Raw genomic sequence first — 18,063 nt, 5'->3', positions numbered from 1 at the left:
GATATGAACTTTTTAAATAGTAAAATAGTGACGTTGACATAATCTTCAATAATATAATATTGCGTCTATTGCAATTATTTTCTTGTTTAATTTTGATTTAGCGTGAATTACTTTTCTTTTTTTTTAAAAAAAAAAGAAAAGAAATGGTCTTACCCGGTTCTATTTAGTCTGAAGTGCAAGGCGAAAGTCATGATCTTTAATTTTTAATTGTGGTATTAAATATGTATATGAAAATTTAGAACTGAAAATATTCCAAATACGAAAAAAAAAATTCTTTTCAAGACTCTAATAATAATACTTTCTCTGTTCCTCTATTTTCAAAAGAATAACTTTTCTTTTTTACATTATTTTAATTTCAGTTTCCACCATTCACAAGATTAAAAGACATTTTAATACATTTTACATAACTTTAATTTAGGATTATAAAATTGAAAATTTCTTTTTTATTTTTTTAAAATTTCATATCAAATTAAATTATGTCACTTTTTTAACGATAGAGAGTATTTTTATTTGAAACTAAATCCCACCGTCGAACTATCTTTTTATGTATTTCTCCATCTTTTGGAATCCCTTTAATATGGATACTATATGGTAAACTTGAAAATAATTTAAATATGTATGAAATTTACGTATAGTATCTATATATAATATGGATAGTATATAATAACAATACGTAATACTCTAATATACATATAGTGAATTTAAAACTTTTCGGAATTAATTCTAAATTGAAGTAGTTTAACTTATGATATTTCATACATTTAATTTCACTGTTTTACCTTCAAATATGTTGATCTTTGATTTTTATTTTTATAAAAATTTAATTTACGATGCAAAAATATAAACGTATGACTTGAAAAAGATACTAATTTAAAGATCAAACACAAAATGGACAAAAGTGCAAACGATCCAATTTTATACAAATGGGCCATGTCTTAAATTAGGGCTAAAATGGGCTATCCGTGCAAGTTTGCCTCCTATGAAAGAACTTTGAAGCCCACAAATCATCCAGCCCAACTTATCGTAATATTACGATTTAAATGGTAATATCGAATCGCTAATTATAAAAAAAAAATTTCAAACTTTATTATTCTATTTCTTCCAAGGAAAATTTAGGGCTTTAATCTAAGGTACTTGGATTTCTAATCCAAAGTTATATTGAAGTTTGAATGTTTATTAGTTTGAACTCTATGAATAGTCTTTCAAACTCTTTTTAACACATTATGTTGAAGTTCAATTTGCTAAAACTTTGAGCACAAGGAAAGTTGACCATACATTAAAAAAATATTCCCTCTGTTTCAATTTATGTAGCGCTTTTCATTTTTCGAGAATCAAATAGAAAATGAGACAGAGGGAGTATATTACTTTTTATTTCTTTCTATAGGAGTTTTTCCATGTTTGTTTTTTAGATTAATTTGTTTCATATGTGAACTAAATTATCTAGGGATTATAGCGCAGAAATTATAATTGTTTGATTAATTTATCCTATTTGAGGGATGAGTTAAACTAATACCAACTTTGATGAGAAAATTATGTGTAATATTTCTGACTAAGTTTGAGATTAACTTTATATCTTATTCTGTATATCAAATAACCCTTAGTAACTTAAGCTTATATATATCATAGAATTGGAGATAGATAATATTTATCACTTGAGTAATTCTTATTCGCGAAATATATATAGACCCTACTAAGCTTTCCCTCTAGCAGGTAAATAAAAAGGAAAAGTAAAGATGTTTGTATAGAATCCAAATAAAGGTCCTTTTTGCTCAAGGCAACACTTACTCAATACCACTCAATCTCCAATATGTTCTTCCACATGTTTTGACAGCATATATACTACTAATGTATATCTCAAATTGACCAATTATGATAATTTTTTTCCTTGCAATAATGTTGGTGGAATCTTTTTTACTTTTTGTAGGACTAAAAATCATTTCACAATATATGTATATATATATATATAGCGTAATCGATAATATTAGTCTATCGACTTTTTAAGTCTAAGGATGTGGAGTTCTAAGCAATATACACCTTCTGTCCTCTGATTTAATTTATACGACACTCAGTGTTTTTAATTGAGAACGTACAAAGTTTTAAATAATTTTAAATTTATGGTTTGAAACAAACCAAAGACATTTTTTACATATAAATACATGTCATGTGTCGATATATGCCACATCCATCGCCCCTTTATATTTAAACATAAAGAGTAAAATTTTTTGAGGATATAGCATCGAATCACATCTGACGTCATGTATATAAGCTAAGGTGCTTTCGACACTCAAATAGGTCTCGAGTATGAGCCCTGCAAATACATGCAAAACTTCTTGTTGACCAAACAAGGATTGTGGTGAGTGGTAAGTACTCCTTCATCCTTAACCAAGAGATCTCGAGTTTGAGTCCCTTTTGGTACAGAGTCTCTTTTGTTAGAGAGTGATTTAACCCCACTAGGACTTTTCAACACGATTCAGCTTTAGTTAGACTCTAATGTGGATATCGAAGAAAGAAAAAAGAACTTCTTAGATCTATACATTCATATACATCCAAATTATTGTAATGATGGAATACTATAGCTCAAGGGTTTATATGCTGGAGATTTTAGGGTAGTAGAGAGAGAAATTAACCTATAGGTTATAAATTCAAAAATGAAAGTGATACATGCATGTATATGTGGATAAGAATAGAGGGTACAAAAGGAGCAACTATATATATAGATATATTCTTATGACATTGATAGTACAATAGCTATAGTCCATTTTTTTTTCGAAATATATGTATGTTACATAGTGAGGGGGGCCTAATTTAATTTGTACAAGTAATTAATTCATTTTCTTTTAATAACAACCATAGGTTAATTTTGTCTAGTATTGAGAGTACGAATGATTCTCATGTTTCCTTAACCCAATGCATTTATCTTTTTTCAGATATTGTTACAAACATTATCATTATATTATGTTTTGTGTTTACTACGTATAAGGATATAAATTGTGATATGAAACGGGGGACAGACTTAAGAGGATAGAGGGGATCGAGATAGAAGTGGAACGGGATAGGTAGGAGTAAAACGAGTCTTGTCTTGTAGATTTCACTAAGCTTACGAGATGAGATAAGACGAGACTTGAATTTCATACTTGTGCACATTGTACAAATACTAATTTACTTTTTCCGTTTCATTTTGTAGACATAATTTGACCTTGTACTATAAAGGAAAGACTTTTTAAAAAAGTTAAAACTTTTATTGTTATATTTGTAATGTTAAGTTGCTTGTTAAACATAACTAAAAACATTAACAAAATCAATAAACAATAAAATGATGGACAAAATACAAGTAACAAAAAAACATACTAGTGAGTCTAAAATTTAAAAAAGATTTTAAGACAACATGCATAATTTTTTATATGAAAAAATAATACTAATAAGAATATGAATGCATCGATTAACACAAAATATAATTATGCGTGAAAGAAAAAGTTTTTTTTTTTATATTAAAAAAAAGAATTTCTTGAATATGTGAAAGTGATGACGTCATGATGGGCTTAAATAATAACTGGACCGGATCTACCCAAGCCCAAAGCCCGAGGCCTGTAGGTTCTTTTACTTTGTTAAACGTGCATGTAATAATAAGACAATTTTTATTTTATTTCTTATCATCATACATCACGTGAACTATTTTTATTTAAGAATATCGAACGATATGGTGTCGTGAATAAAACAACTTCTCATTTACTTCTCGTTTAATTAGTGATTTTAGCTATGAGTCATTAATGAATATGAAAGAAGCCATATAGAGTGTTTTTAATATCTTCCGAAAGAAGTTCTACGAGACGCGAATTCATAATAGTTGAGTTTCAATATTGATTTAGAATATCGTGTGAGAAAATTAAAAGGATATTATGCGTATTGAGCAAATCCGACGTTCAGTATCTAGTTGGAGTCCGACTAAATTTGAATTTTCACCCGAAAGTTCCTCACTGGCGATAAAAAAACTCTATAATAAAACTGACTTATATCCAAAGAGGTTAAAATACGAAAATTTTAGTTAAGGAAAAAAGAATTCACACTATTCCACCATAATAATTATTTGTGACTGAGCAACTCCATTGATACTGACTAAAAGAAGGAGTAAAAATAAAGTATGCGCAAATTATATTTTACTTAAAATTATATTTAAAAGATGAAATTTAATAGCAAGGATGAAGTTGTGGAAAAGATAGGATATATGCAAATTATAGGAAAAGTATGAAATTATTAATAAGATAATATAATATAAAGTTACAATAATAAAAGTTAACTCAAAGATTTTGAAAGTTGATATAATAATATTAAAATAATATTGTGCTAAATTTTGATAATTGATATATGATGTTAAATTAGTGTTAAGTTATTGCGATACTTGAAATTTGAAGAAGATAATAAAATGTATATGAGTTCTTTTTTATAGGTAAACAATAGATATTAAAAGTTTAACCGCTTAACAGATTCTAAAATACTGAATAATAAAAGGAAATAAAAATATAAATACAATAATTATAATTCATGTAAATAAAAACAATAAAATAATAATCACATAAAAATATAATTATTTTATTTCTCAATTATTACGACAATTTAATTCAAATTACATCATACTCTACACATAGTAAGCTACCTACTTATAAAGCTTCTGGCAATAGCTTAGTTTAGCTGACAATTCAATTTGAACCCTCCAAAAAAGTCCAACCCTAAATGCTATTTATTTTAAGTGTTTTTAAATTAAAATATTTTTAAATTTTTTATGATATTTAAGTAATATTTAAAAGTATTTTTCAGTTAAATATAAAAAGCAAAGTTATTAATTATAAGCTAATTTAAATAGGCATGAAATATTATATATTTCTTCATTTTAATTTTTGTTTTGTTCAATCAGATATTAAGCAAGAAAGTACTAACTAACATTTTAAGTGATGATCGAATTTTTTTATTAGAAAGGGCGGGCAAAGCAGAGAAAGAGATGTCTTTGCTAGAGGATCAAGCCACTCGAACAAAGTGTGACTAGCGGAATGCAACTTCTTGACGGACGAGCTTCAAGAAAAACATGCAAAGCACATTAATCTAGTTCAATGAAGACGACTGCCAGCACTGATATTTTATCAATTTTAAATAATTTTTGAGAAATTTCAAGTTAAGTCAATGATAATTATTCTTTTTAAAAATTAAATGCTAAAACAAATCGATCAAAGGAACTTATATTACGAAGAATTGATTATGTTCTTACTATACACATTTATCAATTTATAGTCTTTTAATTTCACATACAAGTATACTCATGTGTTTTAATTTTTTTTTTTTGTTATATAAATTTAAAACTATAACTATAAAATCAAACAATATATTGATATATATTATATGTCTTCCGTCTAGATCATAAATTTTAATTTAATTATTTTATATTTTTAAATATCGTATCAAATTAAAATTCGACAAATATAACAATGTTGATTATTAAATCAAGGATGCCAATAAGTTTGGAATTCCAAAACTGTAAATCTACATGTCCTGCATGAATTTCTGTTACTACCTCAATTGTTTATTCGATACATTATTATATCTTCTTAAACTGCAGAATCCTATTAAAATATAAAAAATATAATTGATACTTATAGTGAGGATAGTTTTTGTGGATGTCTAAAAATAATATTTAAAAATAGTGTCGAATATGATATACTGATAATGTTAACAATAGTATAGTATTAATATCAGATATGCTGATATTATTTGTCTACGAATCAAACAATTACGAGTTCGTTTAGTGTGATGAATAACTAGAGTTAATTTTGAGAGAATTATTAGTGTACTTTAAACAGCGGTTTAGTTGTATCCCGAAATGGAGATGGAATAATAATTTCATGATAATTTATCTTATTCTCGAACTGCTTATACTCTATTTTATATATTGTTTTTTTACACTCATATATATATATATATTAACAGAATTTTTAACCATAGTTATAATAATATTCACAATCTCAATTTCCTAATGGTCAATAAAATATACCATGTATTACTGAATTTTCACATGGAAAAATAATATCTACGTATAAAAAATAATATTAAATATGATGTATCGATGATGACAATAGTAGTAAAATTATACTATTAGATGTGATGATATTATTTGTCTTCAAATCATACAATCTTTAAGAGTACCATTAATTCGATTCTTTTTATTTGACACTATCACTTAACATAGTTTTATATCTGTATATAAACAATATAATTTTCTATCGATTCGTCAAAAATTGTAACTTTTGACTCACTATTATGGAAGTATGATAACAAAGTTTTTGAATTTTTTACCGTTTGATGATATTATTTGTCTTCAAATCAAACAATCTTTAAGAGTATCATTAATTCAATTCTTTTTATTTGACAGTATCACTTAACATAGCTTTATATCTGTATATAAACAATATAATTTTCTATTGATTTGCCAAAAATTGTGACTTTTGACTCACTATTTTGGAAGTATGATAGCAAAATTTTTGAATTTTTTACTGTTTGATGATATACTATACTATCATCTCTGTCCAATAGGTTGATGATAAGGTTAAAATAAGAGAAAAGGTTCAAACCCCAAAGCAGGTAAAATCCTTTACTTCCCTATCAGGGTTTATAGTAATGGTTTTGCTTGTATTAGATTCTTTTTCTCTTCCTTTACTTACTTACAGTGAGTACCAAAGCCAGCTTTTTTATTTCTCCTACCTAGCTAGCTGTTGCTACTACTGTCTCTTGTCCCCATCAATTTTTTTTTTCCCACTAGTATTGTTGTGTCACTTTTCAAACTCAAGTGATATGGTAAATCAAGAAAACTAAAAAAAGGGGTATTTTTATTTAGCTTTTAACTACATTTCTTGATTTATGCAAGGAACAAGACAATTTTGAGTAGGGTGTGTTGAGGGGTATAAAAAGAGTGAGGGGGAGAGATATGCAGCAGCAGCACCTGATGCAGATGCAGCCCATGATGGCAGCCTATTATCCAAACAATGTCACTACTGATCATATTCAACAGGTTATCTTCTTCTTCTTCTTTTACTTGTTTTTTCTTTCTTGATTCTTTTATCTGCTTTTATCTCTCTCTCTGTGGCTGGTTGGCTGTCTGAGTTCTTTGTGTATGTATGCAGTGTTGTACTAGCTGTTGTTATGCTTTTTCTTGGCTTCTAGTTGAATAAAGTTGCTTTCTTGGTTGATAAAGTGTAGTTGAAAAAAGGGTATTTTTGGTCAAGGTTAATTGTTTGTTGTGATATATATGGAACAAAAAAAGAAAGAAAAAAAGTTGCTTTCTTGGTTGATGAAGTATTGTTGAAGAAAGGGTATTTTTGGTCAAGGTTTATTGTTTGTTGTGATATATATGAAACAGAAAAAGAAAGAAAAAAAGTTGTATTCTTGGTTAATAAAAGTCCTGCTTAAAAGAGTGTTTGTTCATGTTTACTTGTGGTTATATACATGGAACAGAAGAAGAAAGAAGAAAATTTGTATTCTTGGTTGATAAAACTCCTGCTAAAAGAGTGTTTGTTCATGATTTCTTGTGGTTATATACATGGAACAGAAAAAGAAAGAAAAAAGTTGAATTGTTGGTTGTAAAGTCCTGCTTGAAAAAAGGGTGTTTTTGCTCAAGTTTTGTTGTGGTTATATACAGGAAATACAAAATGAAAGAAAAAAGTTGCAATCTTGGGTTGATGTAGTCCTACTAAAGAAAAAGGTGTTTTTGGTTATGGTTTTTCTGTGGTCATGCAAGGAATTCACAAAAAGAAAGAAAAAAGTTGCATTCTTGGTTGATAATAGTCCAGCTATAAAAAGGTGTTTTTGCACAAGGTTTATTGTTGTCATATACATAAAAGGAAGATGTTGCTTTTAGGTTCTTGCCATTTCTTCTTGAAACCTATGTTGCCTTGTACATGGAACTGAAAAAGTTACATACAAAAAGGAAATTTTTGCTCAAGGTTTTATGATTTATTGTCTGTGTTCATGTATAAAGAAAAAAGTTGCATTCTTGGTTGAAAGAAGTCCTGCTAAAAGGATATTTTTGCTCAAGGTTTATTGTGGCCATATACAAAAAGAAAGGCGTTGTTTTTAGGTTCTTGGCTTTGTTCTCTTTCTAGTAATCTCATGTCTTCCTAAAATGACTTTTGGTTGAGTTTTTTGCTTTCTGCAAAGTGAATTAAAACTAGTAAATAATGTGTTGACAATTTTTTTAAACTTTTCAAATGAATAAACTGTTAACTTCAGTCTAAAAGGCTTCATCTTCCCTTTGGAAATATCTTAAAATCTCTATGTATTGCTAGTATATTTAACAATGACCCTAGTTTTCAGTTGTAAAACATAATAGTAATACATAAAGATCCTTATGACATGGACAGTATTTACTGAGGCTTAATTGTCATATAGTTGTATGTTTGCTCAACACTGAGACAGCCTCTCGTAGAAATGTACGGTAAGACTATGTACTATAGACGTTGTGTGGCACCGCTTTTCCCTGGACTCCGTGCATAGCAGAAGCTAAGTGTACCGGGCTGCCTTTTGTGTTTTACTTAATAGCTGTTTTTTTTTGTTTTTTTCTGTTTCAGTTCCTGGATGAGAACAAATCACTTATTCTGAAGATTGTTGAGAGCCAGAACTCTGGGAAAATAAGTGAATGTGCAGAGTAAGTTCAGTTGATCATTCAGGCTAACCCATTCGGAATTCACTTCTTCGATACTCTTGTTTTTAGATATTTTCACCTGATTATGAAATATATCTGATGTTTTTATATATTCAACAATATGATGACATTCTTGAAACTTGAACATAGAATATAGAATGGTGGCCTGGAAAATATTTAATATAATTGCATTTTATAATACGGTTAACATTCTTGAAGCTTGAACATAAAATATAAAGTGGTAGCCTGGAAAAGATTTTACACTCTGGTTCCTTTATGGTTGCTAAAAATAATTGGCCCAAAAATTCAACTTGAAATCAATCGAATCATATCCATACGGAGGAGCCTTAGTGAAATTGTCTTTTAAGTAAATATTTTTCTTAAGGAGCGTATAAAAAGATAAACGTGATAGCTAAAATGGATCGGAGGGAGTATATTACTGTGCTATTTATTAAGTAAACACTTTTGGTAACTCTTCTTGCTGTGGCAGGTCCCAAGCTAAACTTCAGAGAAATCTTATGTACCTTGCAGCTATTGCTGATTCACAGCCCCAGCCTCCTAATATGCATTCACAGGTTAAAAAACATATCTTGGCATTTCAATTATCTACATTTGTAGTTAAGGATTTAACTTGTATACGTTGAGTCGTTAACAACGTAAAGAAATTCTTACTTTCTGTCAATGTTCATAACTTATTGTAGTAGGTAACATATCTTTTTTTCTTGGTAACTCACCACACCTTTTTATAGACGATAACAGCGTTAACCTCTTTTTCTACGATGTTATATTGCTCGGACACTCCAAAAATTGTTGCTGCATGTGTGTCGGGTACTTCAAAAATGCTTTACTTTTTTGAGTATCCGGGACACACCCTTTGATATTTTTGAAGAGTGTGAGCAACACAGCTTCAATATGTATTACTCCGATGTTGCATTTATTTTGTATCCTGCTACTTTCTTGTCTCTTTTCTTACAATCCTAATTCAGATATTTCCCATTTGAGCCGAGGGTATTTCTAGAAACAACCTCTGTACCTTACAAATGTTGGGGTAAGTTATGCATGCATCCTACCCTTCTAAGACCCTTCTTGTCGGATTACACTGGATATATATATGTTATTGTTGTTCATGTTTAGGTGACCTATCGTATACATAAGCTAATTAACACATGTTGTTTCTTGTCATTCTTGAATAGGCTTAACATGTTTGATAAGCTAGTTTGTAGTTGTAAATTTGATGTTTGATGTCCTGCAGTTAGCTTCTGGTGGGATGATGCAGGGAGGGGCACATTACCTGCAACAACAACAAGCTCAACAACTAACAACGCAATCGCTTATGGCTACAACAAGATCCTCTTCCTCAATGCTCTATGGCCAACAACAACAGCTATCATCATTGCAACAACATCAAGCAGCAGCTTATCATAGCCAGCAACTTGGAATGAGCAGCTCTGGTGGAGGAAGCAGCGGTGGACTTCACATGCTACAAAGCGAAAACACTCATAGTGGTAGTACTGGTGGTGGTTGTTTCCCTGACTTTGGCAGAGGATTAGGCAGTGCAAACAAGCTGGAAATGGGAGGTTCTATGTCTGATCAAGGACGGGGCGGAAGCTCGAGTGGTCATGGTGGTGATGGAGGTGAGAATCTTTACTTGAAATCTTCTGAAGATGGGAATTAAGTTTATGTATGTTAAGGTTGGTTTTTTCTATTGTTAGTTAAGGATTTTAAACTTTAAAAGATTTTGTTATCTAATGTGTTTTATGAAAAAACACAAGTCTCTTATGCTTTTGAACTTTTGGGCTTAGTATCTCAAATGTTTGAAACTTTTTCACCTTCTAAATATCATGTAAATTTGTTAGGTCATTTTGGTTTTCAATTATGACTTTTTGTTTCTTCTTTCTGTTGAGCTGTTTGGTTGCGAAAACTCAAGAACCAAAATTCGGAGGGCGCGATATGCTTAAGTAGCCGTTTTGAAAACCACTATTTAAAAATTCTATAGGTGATATTTTAGGACGGTATTTAGGTGCAACAACAACGTATCCAACACAATTCCACAAGGCAGCTCAAGAGGTTAGGGTGTAAGCTAACATTGCGCATGCAAGACTCATGCGTCTCTTTGATCAATTTTATACGAGTTTAAGTGTCTGTTTGTGCACATCAAAAGCGATGAAATGAATGTGAAATGAGGTCGAGTTGAAAAAGACATTTTACTTATTATTTCTATATTTTAAATAGGGGTATCACAAGCAAGAATTTAGTTGTCACTTTTATAAATTTTGTGGAAGTGGTAGCCCTTGGCCCAATATATTGATCTATTGGCTTTTGATATTGCATTTCATTGGCAAATGAGCTAAAGATAACACACCTAAGTAAGATTTATTATTTACATTTTGTGTTATATCAATTCAATAAATGATGCGTCTTTCACATATTATAATATATATAGTTATTTTTGTTCGCGCATTTACACTCGTTGATATCTTTCGAGAAGTATTTAAAATACTCCTAAATTAGTTATGAATTATTAATTTTATCTTCAAATTATTAACAGCCTTAAAAACAGCATAAATATTTCAATTTACGTAAATCATAACAATATCTATGTTATGAAAAAGTATATTCTAAGAAAAACTTATTTATCTGTCTCATGTTATTAACATTAAAATTATTTTTGTCCCATCTAATCTTATATTTTACAAATTTGAATAAAAAAAAAAAAAACTCATATAATCAGCAAGTTGAAATTTATGTATTTCATTTTTTTAATTATTACATAATTTTCGAAAGAAATTTCCAAGAAGATTAAAAAAAGTGAGAAAGAGACAAGAAATTGAACACATGTTTGAATGAATGAAAAAAATCAAGAAAATTTTGCCTTCTTATTCATCCAATACATTTTTCAATACAATGAATTATTATATAATAAATAAATATATATTTTAACATAGCGTCATTTATATTTATGTACTTCAGCTTTGAGTCTGTATAAGTAGATCTTTATATTTGTATAAAATTAAATAAATAAACTATTTGTTTGTACTCGAAACGAAGAAGTGTGTATGGATGGATAAGTTTGTATTAAAATTAACTAAATTTTCCTCTACAATGGTCAATCTTTATGTAGAAGACTAGTAATATTTATTAAATTGGATATGTTGACTCCTTTAATTATTTCTCATCTCAAAATATAATGATTAAATATAATCTTTTATAATTTGAATTGACAAAAGTGAATTTTTTGTTTGTTAGTTTCAAATCTTCAACAAAAAAACAATATAAAACTAAATCCAATTATGTTCAAGACTACATACTTAATTATATAGTTATGTTTTATGTACACAATATTTTATCTTATAGTCCATAGTTTTGACTAATTGCTCAAATTATAATGACTAATATCTTATAGTATAATTATAAGAAAATAGGAACACTATATTGGGGGGGGGGGGGGTGTCTATAACACTGTGGTTATGTACTTTAATTATTTTTTATACTTTTTTAATTCAATATAATTTTTTTTTTGTTATAACTACTTTTATAGTTCAAAATAATTAGTGAGTTGATTATCTTTTTTTCCTTCCAAATTATCCTTCTTTTTTAATTGTTTATTGACAACTCACTCGCCCTTTAATCAAATGGATATTTATAAAGAGATCGAAATATAGTTGAATTGTTTATGATAATTAAATATTTCGAGAAGATTTACGAAATTCTATTTATATGGAGATCAAAATAAATTCAAGAAAGTCCAATTATCCTACCTTCAATTAGAAATGTGTTATTCTCGAAAAAAGTTTAGAGATAAGAATTTGTAAAGATATGATACCTTGACCTAAATTAACCTCAAAAGCTCACTCATAAAGGGGAGAATTACTCGAACTCCGTACAAGCAAACCATCAATCCATCCTCAAATAAATATTGGATCGTAACCAGCTGTAATCCATCGGTCTAACTCAGCTCCAAAAGATCATTAAGGATAATTATCCAAATTCATATAAGCAAACCATCTGTCTCCCTTACCAATGTGGGGCTATAACGAAACAACGTAGAATAGAAGTATTAACCCTATTCATCGATAAAATTATGTTTCTTCATGTTTTATTTTTTATTGCGATTTCTTTTCCATCACTGTAATTAAAATTAGCTACTAACAACGTCTAAACAAACCAAAAGACCAAAATGCCCTTGAATCACATCAAGAAGGTTAAAGACAAATATAAACATTTTTTTTAGCTAAATTTTATAATTGAGTTTAAGGTCATAAATATGATTTTTCATCCATTAACAGAAAACAATTGTTTGACTAAACCAATATGACTAAAAATATAGAATATGCAAATGCAATATTTTTCTTTTCTTTATTTAAAATTAAACGTCAACTTGGAATATTTCCTATTCTTTTTGGTCAGCAGTGGCGTTGCATTTATTATTATAATTTATATTATAAGTTGACTATTTAAGTCCTATTGTTTAAATTGAAATTGAAAACTCAAAAAGTAGCCCTTATGGAATTTTCTTTTGGCTGTATTAATCATTTGGTTTAAAAAAAAAAATCTTTTAGTTAAACTAATTCTTTTGTTCCTCATGTTTTGTAATAAGAAAGCACAAATATTATTGAGAGATTAACAAATATAATTACACATACTCCACTATCATATATATTATTATTACCTATATCTTTAAAACATTACGCATTTTTAAATACATGTATTTTTGCTACCAGATACACTAAAATATGGAGAGAAACGAGAGAGATGGAAATGGAGGCGAGCGAATATGAATTCACTTGGATACAGTGTATCTAGAACAAATTATACATAATTTTTTGACCTTATGTATTCTGAAATACATGTATTTAAACGTATTTGAACACATCAAAATATGATAACGTACGTAATATTATAAACTAGAGTGTTTTTAAATGATTTGCTCCTACAATTATGAAATTTAAGTTAGTTTCCTAAAATGAAATACCTAATAACTTAATAGTATTCTACTTTCAAGACATAGCAATAACATCTTTTACATAATATATTCATTAACCTTCAATAAAATATATAATATTAGAAAATTTTGAAGACCAACCCTTGATCCAAATTCAGGATCAGACTTTAATATGAGATTCAAATTTTAAAATTTAGCTTCAACCTGAGATTTAAAATCCCAAATATTGAATCGAAACCGAAAAAGATAATTTTATTAAAAAGAAATACTTTTAAAAAAAAATTGACCTCGATTTATTTCGAGTCCGATTATTAGGAAAGTTCTAAGGAATTTTTCAATATATCTATTTGTTTTTTTAGAAAATATTTTACTTTATACTTTTAGCACACCCTAAAAGGAGAAATAAAAGAAGAAGAACTGTTTGTGATTTGTCGATGCTTATTTATGTACATATAAGAAAACGAATAATATGAATATCTATATTATACGTTGGCCATTGGGCTATCCATATCAAATACGGGTTAATCATATATTTTTTCGTTTTCATCATACTCAATATTAATTCATATTTAACTCGACTCACTTTTTCCATTTCTAATCCCATGCATGTATGTCATATATGTGCCAAATGTATGACACGCCAAAAGCAGAATATATACACAACATAACATGATATACATATGATATGCACAATGTATATCACTTGTATACCATATGATATCACATTCAAGAATTACCTCAAGCTCCCTCAAATTCGAAATATAGACTCTCTTATTTGCAAGAGAATGATATAAATGTGACATGTACATGCCTAAAATATCCGATATTAAAAAAATAATTCTGAAAGTAAAAATATTGACTTGACGCAGAGTTTATTTTAAAAGTTAAAGCAAAATTTCAATTTCAAAGCTAATATCATATATCACCATTAATAACAACAATTTATATTCAGTATAATCCTACTCCGTGAAATTAAGACATAACCTTACATTTACATCAAAGATAAAACGGTTGTTTCTGACATATTCTTGGCTCAAGATACAAACAATCTAGAAATAAAAGTACTAAAAATGAAGAAAACAACATATAATAAGTAAATAAAACAGATAGTAACAAAATAACACGTGACAATATATATATAATAGAAATCAAAGAGCAAGAAAACAAGAACAATATTACAACTACTACAATAAATAATAAGTCAATACACTCCTACCTGCTTAGCGGCAAAAATCATAATTTTTTTTTTAAAAAACAATACTAAGAGCATTATTATTATTACTCATATTAGTATGGAAATCGAAATTCAGAAAAGGTATTTGAATCTTCTTTCCAAAAATCATCACGAATTTGATTTCCCACCGAGTGTTCGACGAAATTACTAGAACCTTCACTACCTTTATTTGCTCCAACAATTCCTTCATTATAATTCACTATTTTTCCATGTTGATGGTTATAAATATTTGATGATTTTGGTGGACTTTTACCAGTAAGTTGTTGAACTACTGCTCTAAATTCAGAAGGATTTTTTACATTTACTAAAAGAGGGCTTGATATATACTTTACCTTCATTGGCTCTTTATTTTTGTTGCTCATTTTTATGTTATTTGAAGAATTGAAGTCTAAAATAATGTGTCATTTTATATAAAGAGGAAGAAGAAATTTCCATGAAATGTCAATTGTCACCATATTCAAAAGTTTTGGAATACTTTTGTTTTATTTATGACTATTAAGGGCTTGGAGAATAAGTTAGTTTAATTATTTAGAGATTAGTATTTTAGGATCGTTGTCTCGCTCTTAATACGTTTTTACGATTATTTTTTAATCAAATATGAGATAAATTCATTTTAAAATTAATTAATTTCGAGATTAATTATTTCTTATCCTTCTTACTATACAAAACCCTAAATGTATTAAGTTTTTGATGGAAGGCATATATATTGTGATTTTATAATAGGATAAAAGTATTTTGTAATGTTGGGTAATCGATACAGACGCATCTTAATGGTCTAGGATCCAATTGCTCATGAGAGGTCTAGTTACATAAACATAACACACACTAGATCCTTGATCAAAGATTTCGAATTTGAACCTTGAAAATACCAAAACATTTTATATAAAAATGGACCTTGCTATGGACGAATTTAATTTTAATCGAATTTAGTGACGAAGTTAGGAATTATACAATATAGTGTTTCAAAAATTATATATATATTTCGAAAAAGTTATTTTGATGTAGATATAAAATATACTTTTTAATGAATAATATTTGAGTGATTATCCTTCGATAAATAATCTGATCGAATTCTAACGTGAATACAGAATACGAGGCCACTAATTTCCAATATGACATAAACAATGAATTTCTAGAATATGGCCGAACTTATTTTTTTTTGCATACGTATAAGTGGAGAAAATTATTCAGCCTTAGAAGTTTCTATTAGTACTATTTATTTATTTTTTCATTTAGAAGTGTCTAGTTTTCACTTATTGCAAAAAATAAAATAAAATATATATATATATATATATATATATATATATATGTATGTATGTATAAATGAAAACCACCGCAACTAATCAAGGTAAAAACCTGCATGTTTTATTTGAATACATCAGTTAAATAATTTTAAATTTCAACATATTTGACCACTCAACAAAAAAAAAGTTACAGCTGAAGTCTATATATACAAAAATAAATATTAATTATGTATATTATATATATTTTTATATTTTTCGATTATAATTTTGGTGAACGGTTATAAATTATTAAAATTTCAATAATGTAACATTAGACTTGAAAATGAAGCTGAAAATATATGTTGCTTAGGATGTGTTTGACAGAATGAAAATATAAATTCACTTATTTTATTGTGTTCGTTACGAGTATTAGAAAATGAATTAAAAGGAAGAAAATATGCATGAGAGTCTAAGATATTGACAACGTTATTTTCTATTACCATCGATCATGGATAATGAATTAAAAGAAATAAAACAATTTTTTTAAGGTCAAACGTGTGACTATATCAAGATGATTACAAATATGAATTTTGACTTATGGTGTGTTTATTAGGAAGAAAAAAAATTCTAAAAAAATATTTAATGTTAAAAACTATTTTCCTCAAAATAAATGGAAGTTTGTTTATTTTTATTATGTTTGAGAATATATTATCATTGACTAATGAGTAATTTTTTAGAGAAAAAACTTTAATATATAATACCAATGCAATATAGTGATTTAGTATCAGTCACGCGTAATTATCAATCTTAATGATATCAATACAATATATAATACTGATTTAGTATCAGTTAAACAAAATTATCAATCTTAATGAATGGGGGTAAGAGCTGTAAATTGTAATTTTCTTGAGAGAGAATGGTATTTCTTGAATTACATTGAATTGAAACATGTAATTATTTGAGTAAATTTTAAGTTTAGCAAACATAAAAATCATATTGTATGCTATAACCATAGTTTGTATAATTGTGTTTCATAGCAAACTTTATGTTTGTTATGGAGTATCACATTTGTATAAATTGTTGACAAACTCTCACTTGTATAAATCGATGACAACCTCTCTTTTGTATAAATTATTGGCGGTTTCTCAATTCAATTTTATGTGTTTGTATATTTACATAAAATTTGAATTTGTATACAATTGAATCTAAATAAAACGTTTATATATCAAACCTATCTCTCTCACTCGCTTTACACAATTGTATAATTTGTGTCTTTATAAAATGAGAAGGCAAAAGAGAGTGACAGGGGAAAATTCATATTTATATAATTATAAGTGTATAAGACGAAGATATATATATATATATATATATATATATATATATATATATACAAACAAAAACACAATTTATACATATGTGTTCTATAAAGTGTAAGACGAGGGAGAGTGACGAGCGAGATCTGGAAGAGTGGAGAGCGAGATTCGCTAGGGAGTGAGAGGAATGACAACAATTCATAGCTATAGTTTGATAATTACATCTCGTAGCTACATATTATAAGAAGGAGAGAGGCGAGAGAGAGAGAGGGAAAGAGTGGAAAAAAAGTGAAGTGTACATGAATATCGGTTAGATAATTGTATATTATACATATGTATTTGTATATATGGCAATCAACATTTGATAGGTGAAGGAGAAAGGTGAGCGAAAGAGGGCAGAGAGTGGAGAAGGCTGAATTGTTGATGTATATCAGTTAGATAATTGTATATTATACATATGCATTTGTATAAATGACAAGCGAGATTGTGAGAGAGAGGAGATAGGCGAGCGAGAGAGGTGAATTATACATGCATATCGATACGATAATTGTATATTATATATATATATATATATATTTGTATATTCTTGCGAATTATACATAAACACAAACGTGACTAATTATACAAACTCGAAGTCAGCTCACTTAATTTATATATAATGTTAGTCGCGA

At 28.1% G+C, this 18,063-nt stretch overlaps 1 protein-coding gene across 3 annotated transcripts; it reads left to right on the top strand.

Annotated features, from left to right (window-relative positions):
- The first annotated feature begins 6,474 nt into the window (after nucleotides 1-6,474).
- LOC101253549 (GRF1-interacting factor 1) lies at nucleotides 6,475-10,540 on the top strand. Of its 3 annotated transcripts, none has more exons than XM_069291356.1 (5): nucleotides 6,475-6,624; nucleotides 6,908-7,051; nucleotides 8,607-8,683; nucleotides 9,171-9,255; nucleotides 9,933-10,540. In XM_069291356.1, exons 2-5 carry the CDS (start codon nucleotides 6,968-6,970, stop codon nucleotides 10,353-10,355), a joined length of 669 nt encoding a protein of 222 aa, XP_069147457.1. In that variant the 5' UTR covers nucleotides 6,475-6,624; nucleotides 6,908-6,967; the 3' UTR covers nucleotides 10,356-10,540. The 3 variants fall into 3 exon arrangements, with proteins under 3 accessions (XP_069147457.1, XP_069147458.1, XP_004249920.1); XM_069291357.1 differs by having other exon boundaries at nucleotides 6,623-6,709; XM_004249872.5 differs by lacking the exon at nucleotides 6,475-6,624 and having other exon boundaries at nucleotides 6,837-7,051.
- Nucleotides 10,541-18,063: the final 7,523 nt, after the last annotated feature.

The sequence above is a fragment of the Solanum lycopersicum genome, chromosome 11 (genome assembly GCF_036512215.1).
Source record: "Solanum lycopersicum chromosome 11, SLM_r2.1".
Classification (NCBI taxonomy): domain Eukaryota; kingdom Viridiplantae; phylum Streptophyta; class Magnoliopsida; order Solanales; family Solanaceae; genus Solanum; species Solanum lycopersicum.
The sequence above is the reverse complement of the archived record's forward strand: the minus strand, read 5'-3'. Positions and strand labels throughout refer to the sequence as shown.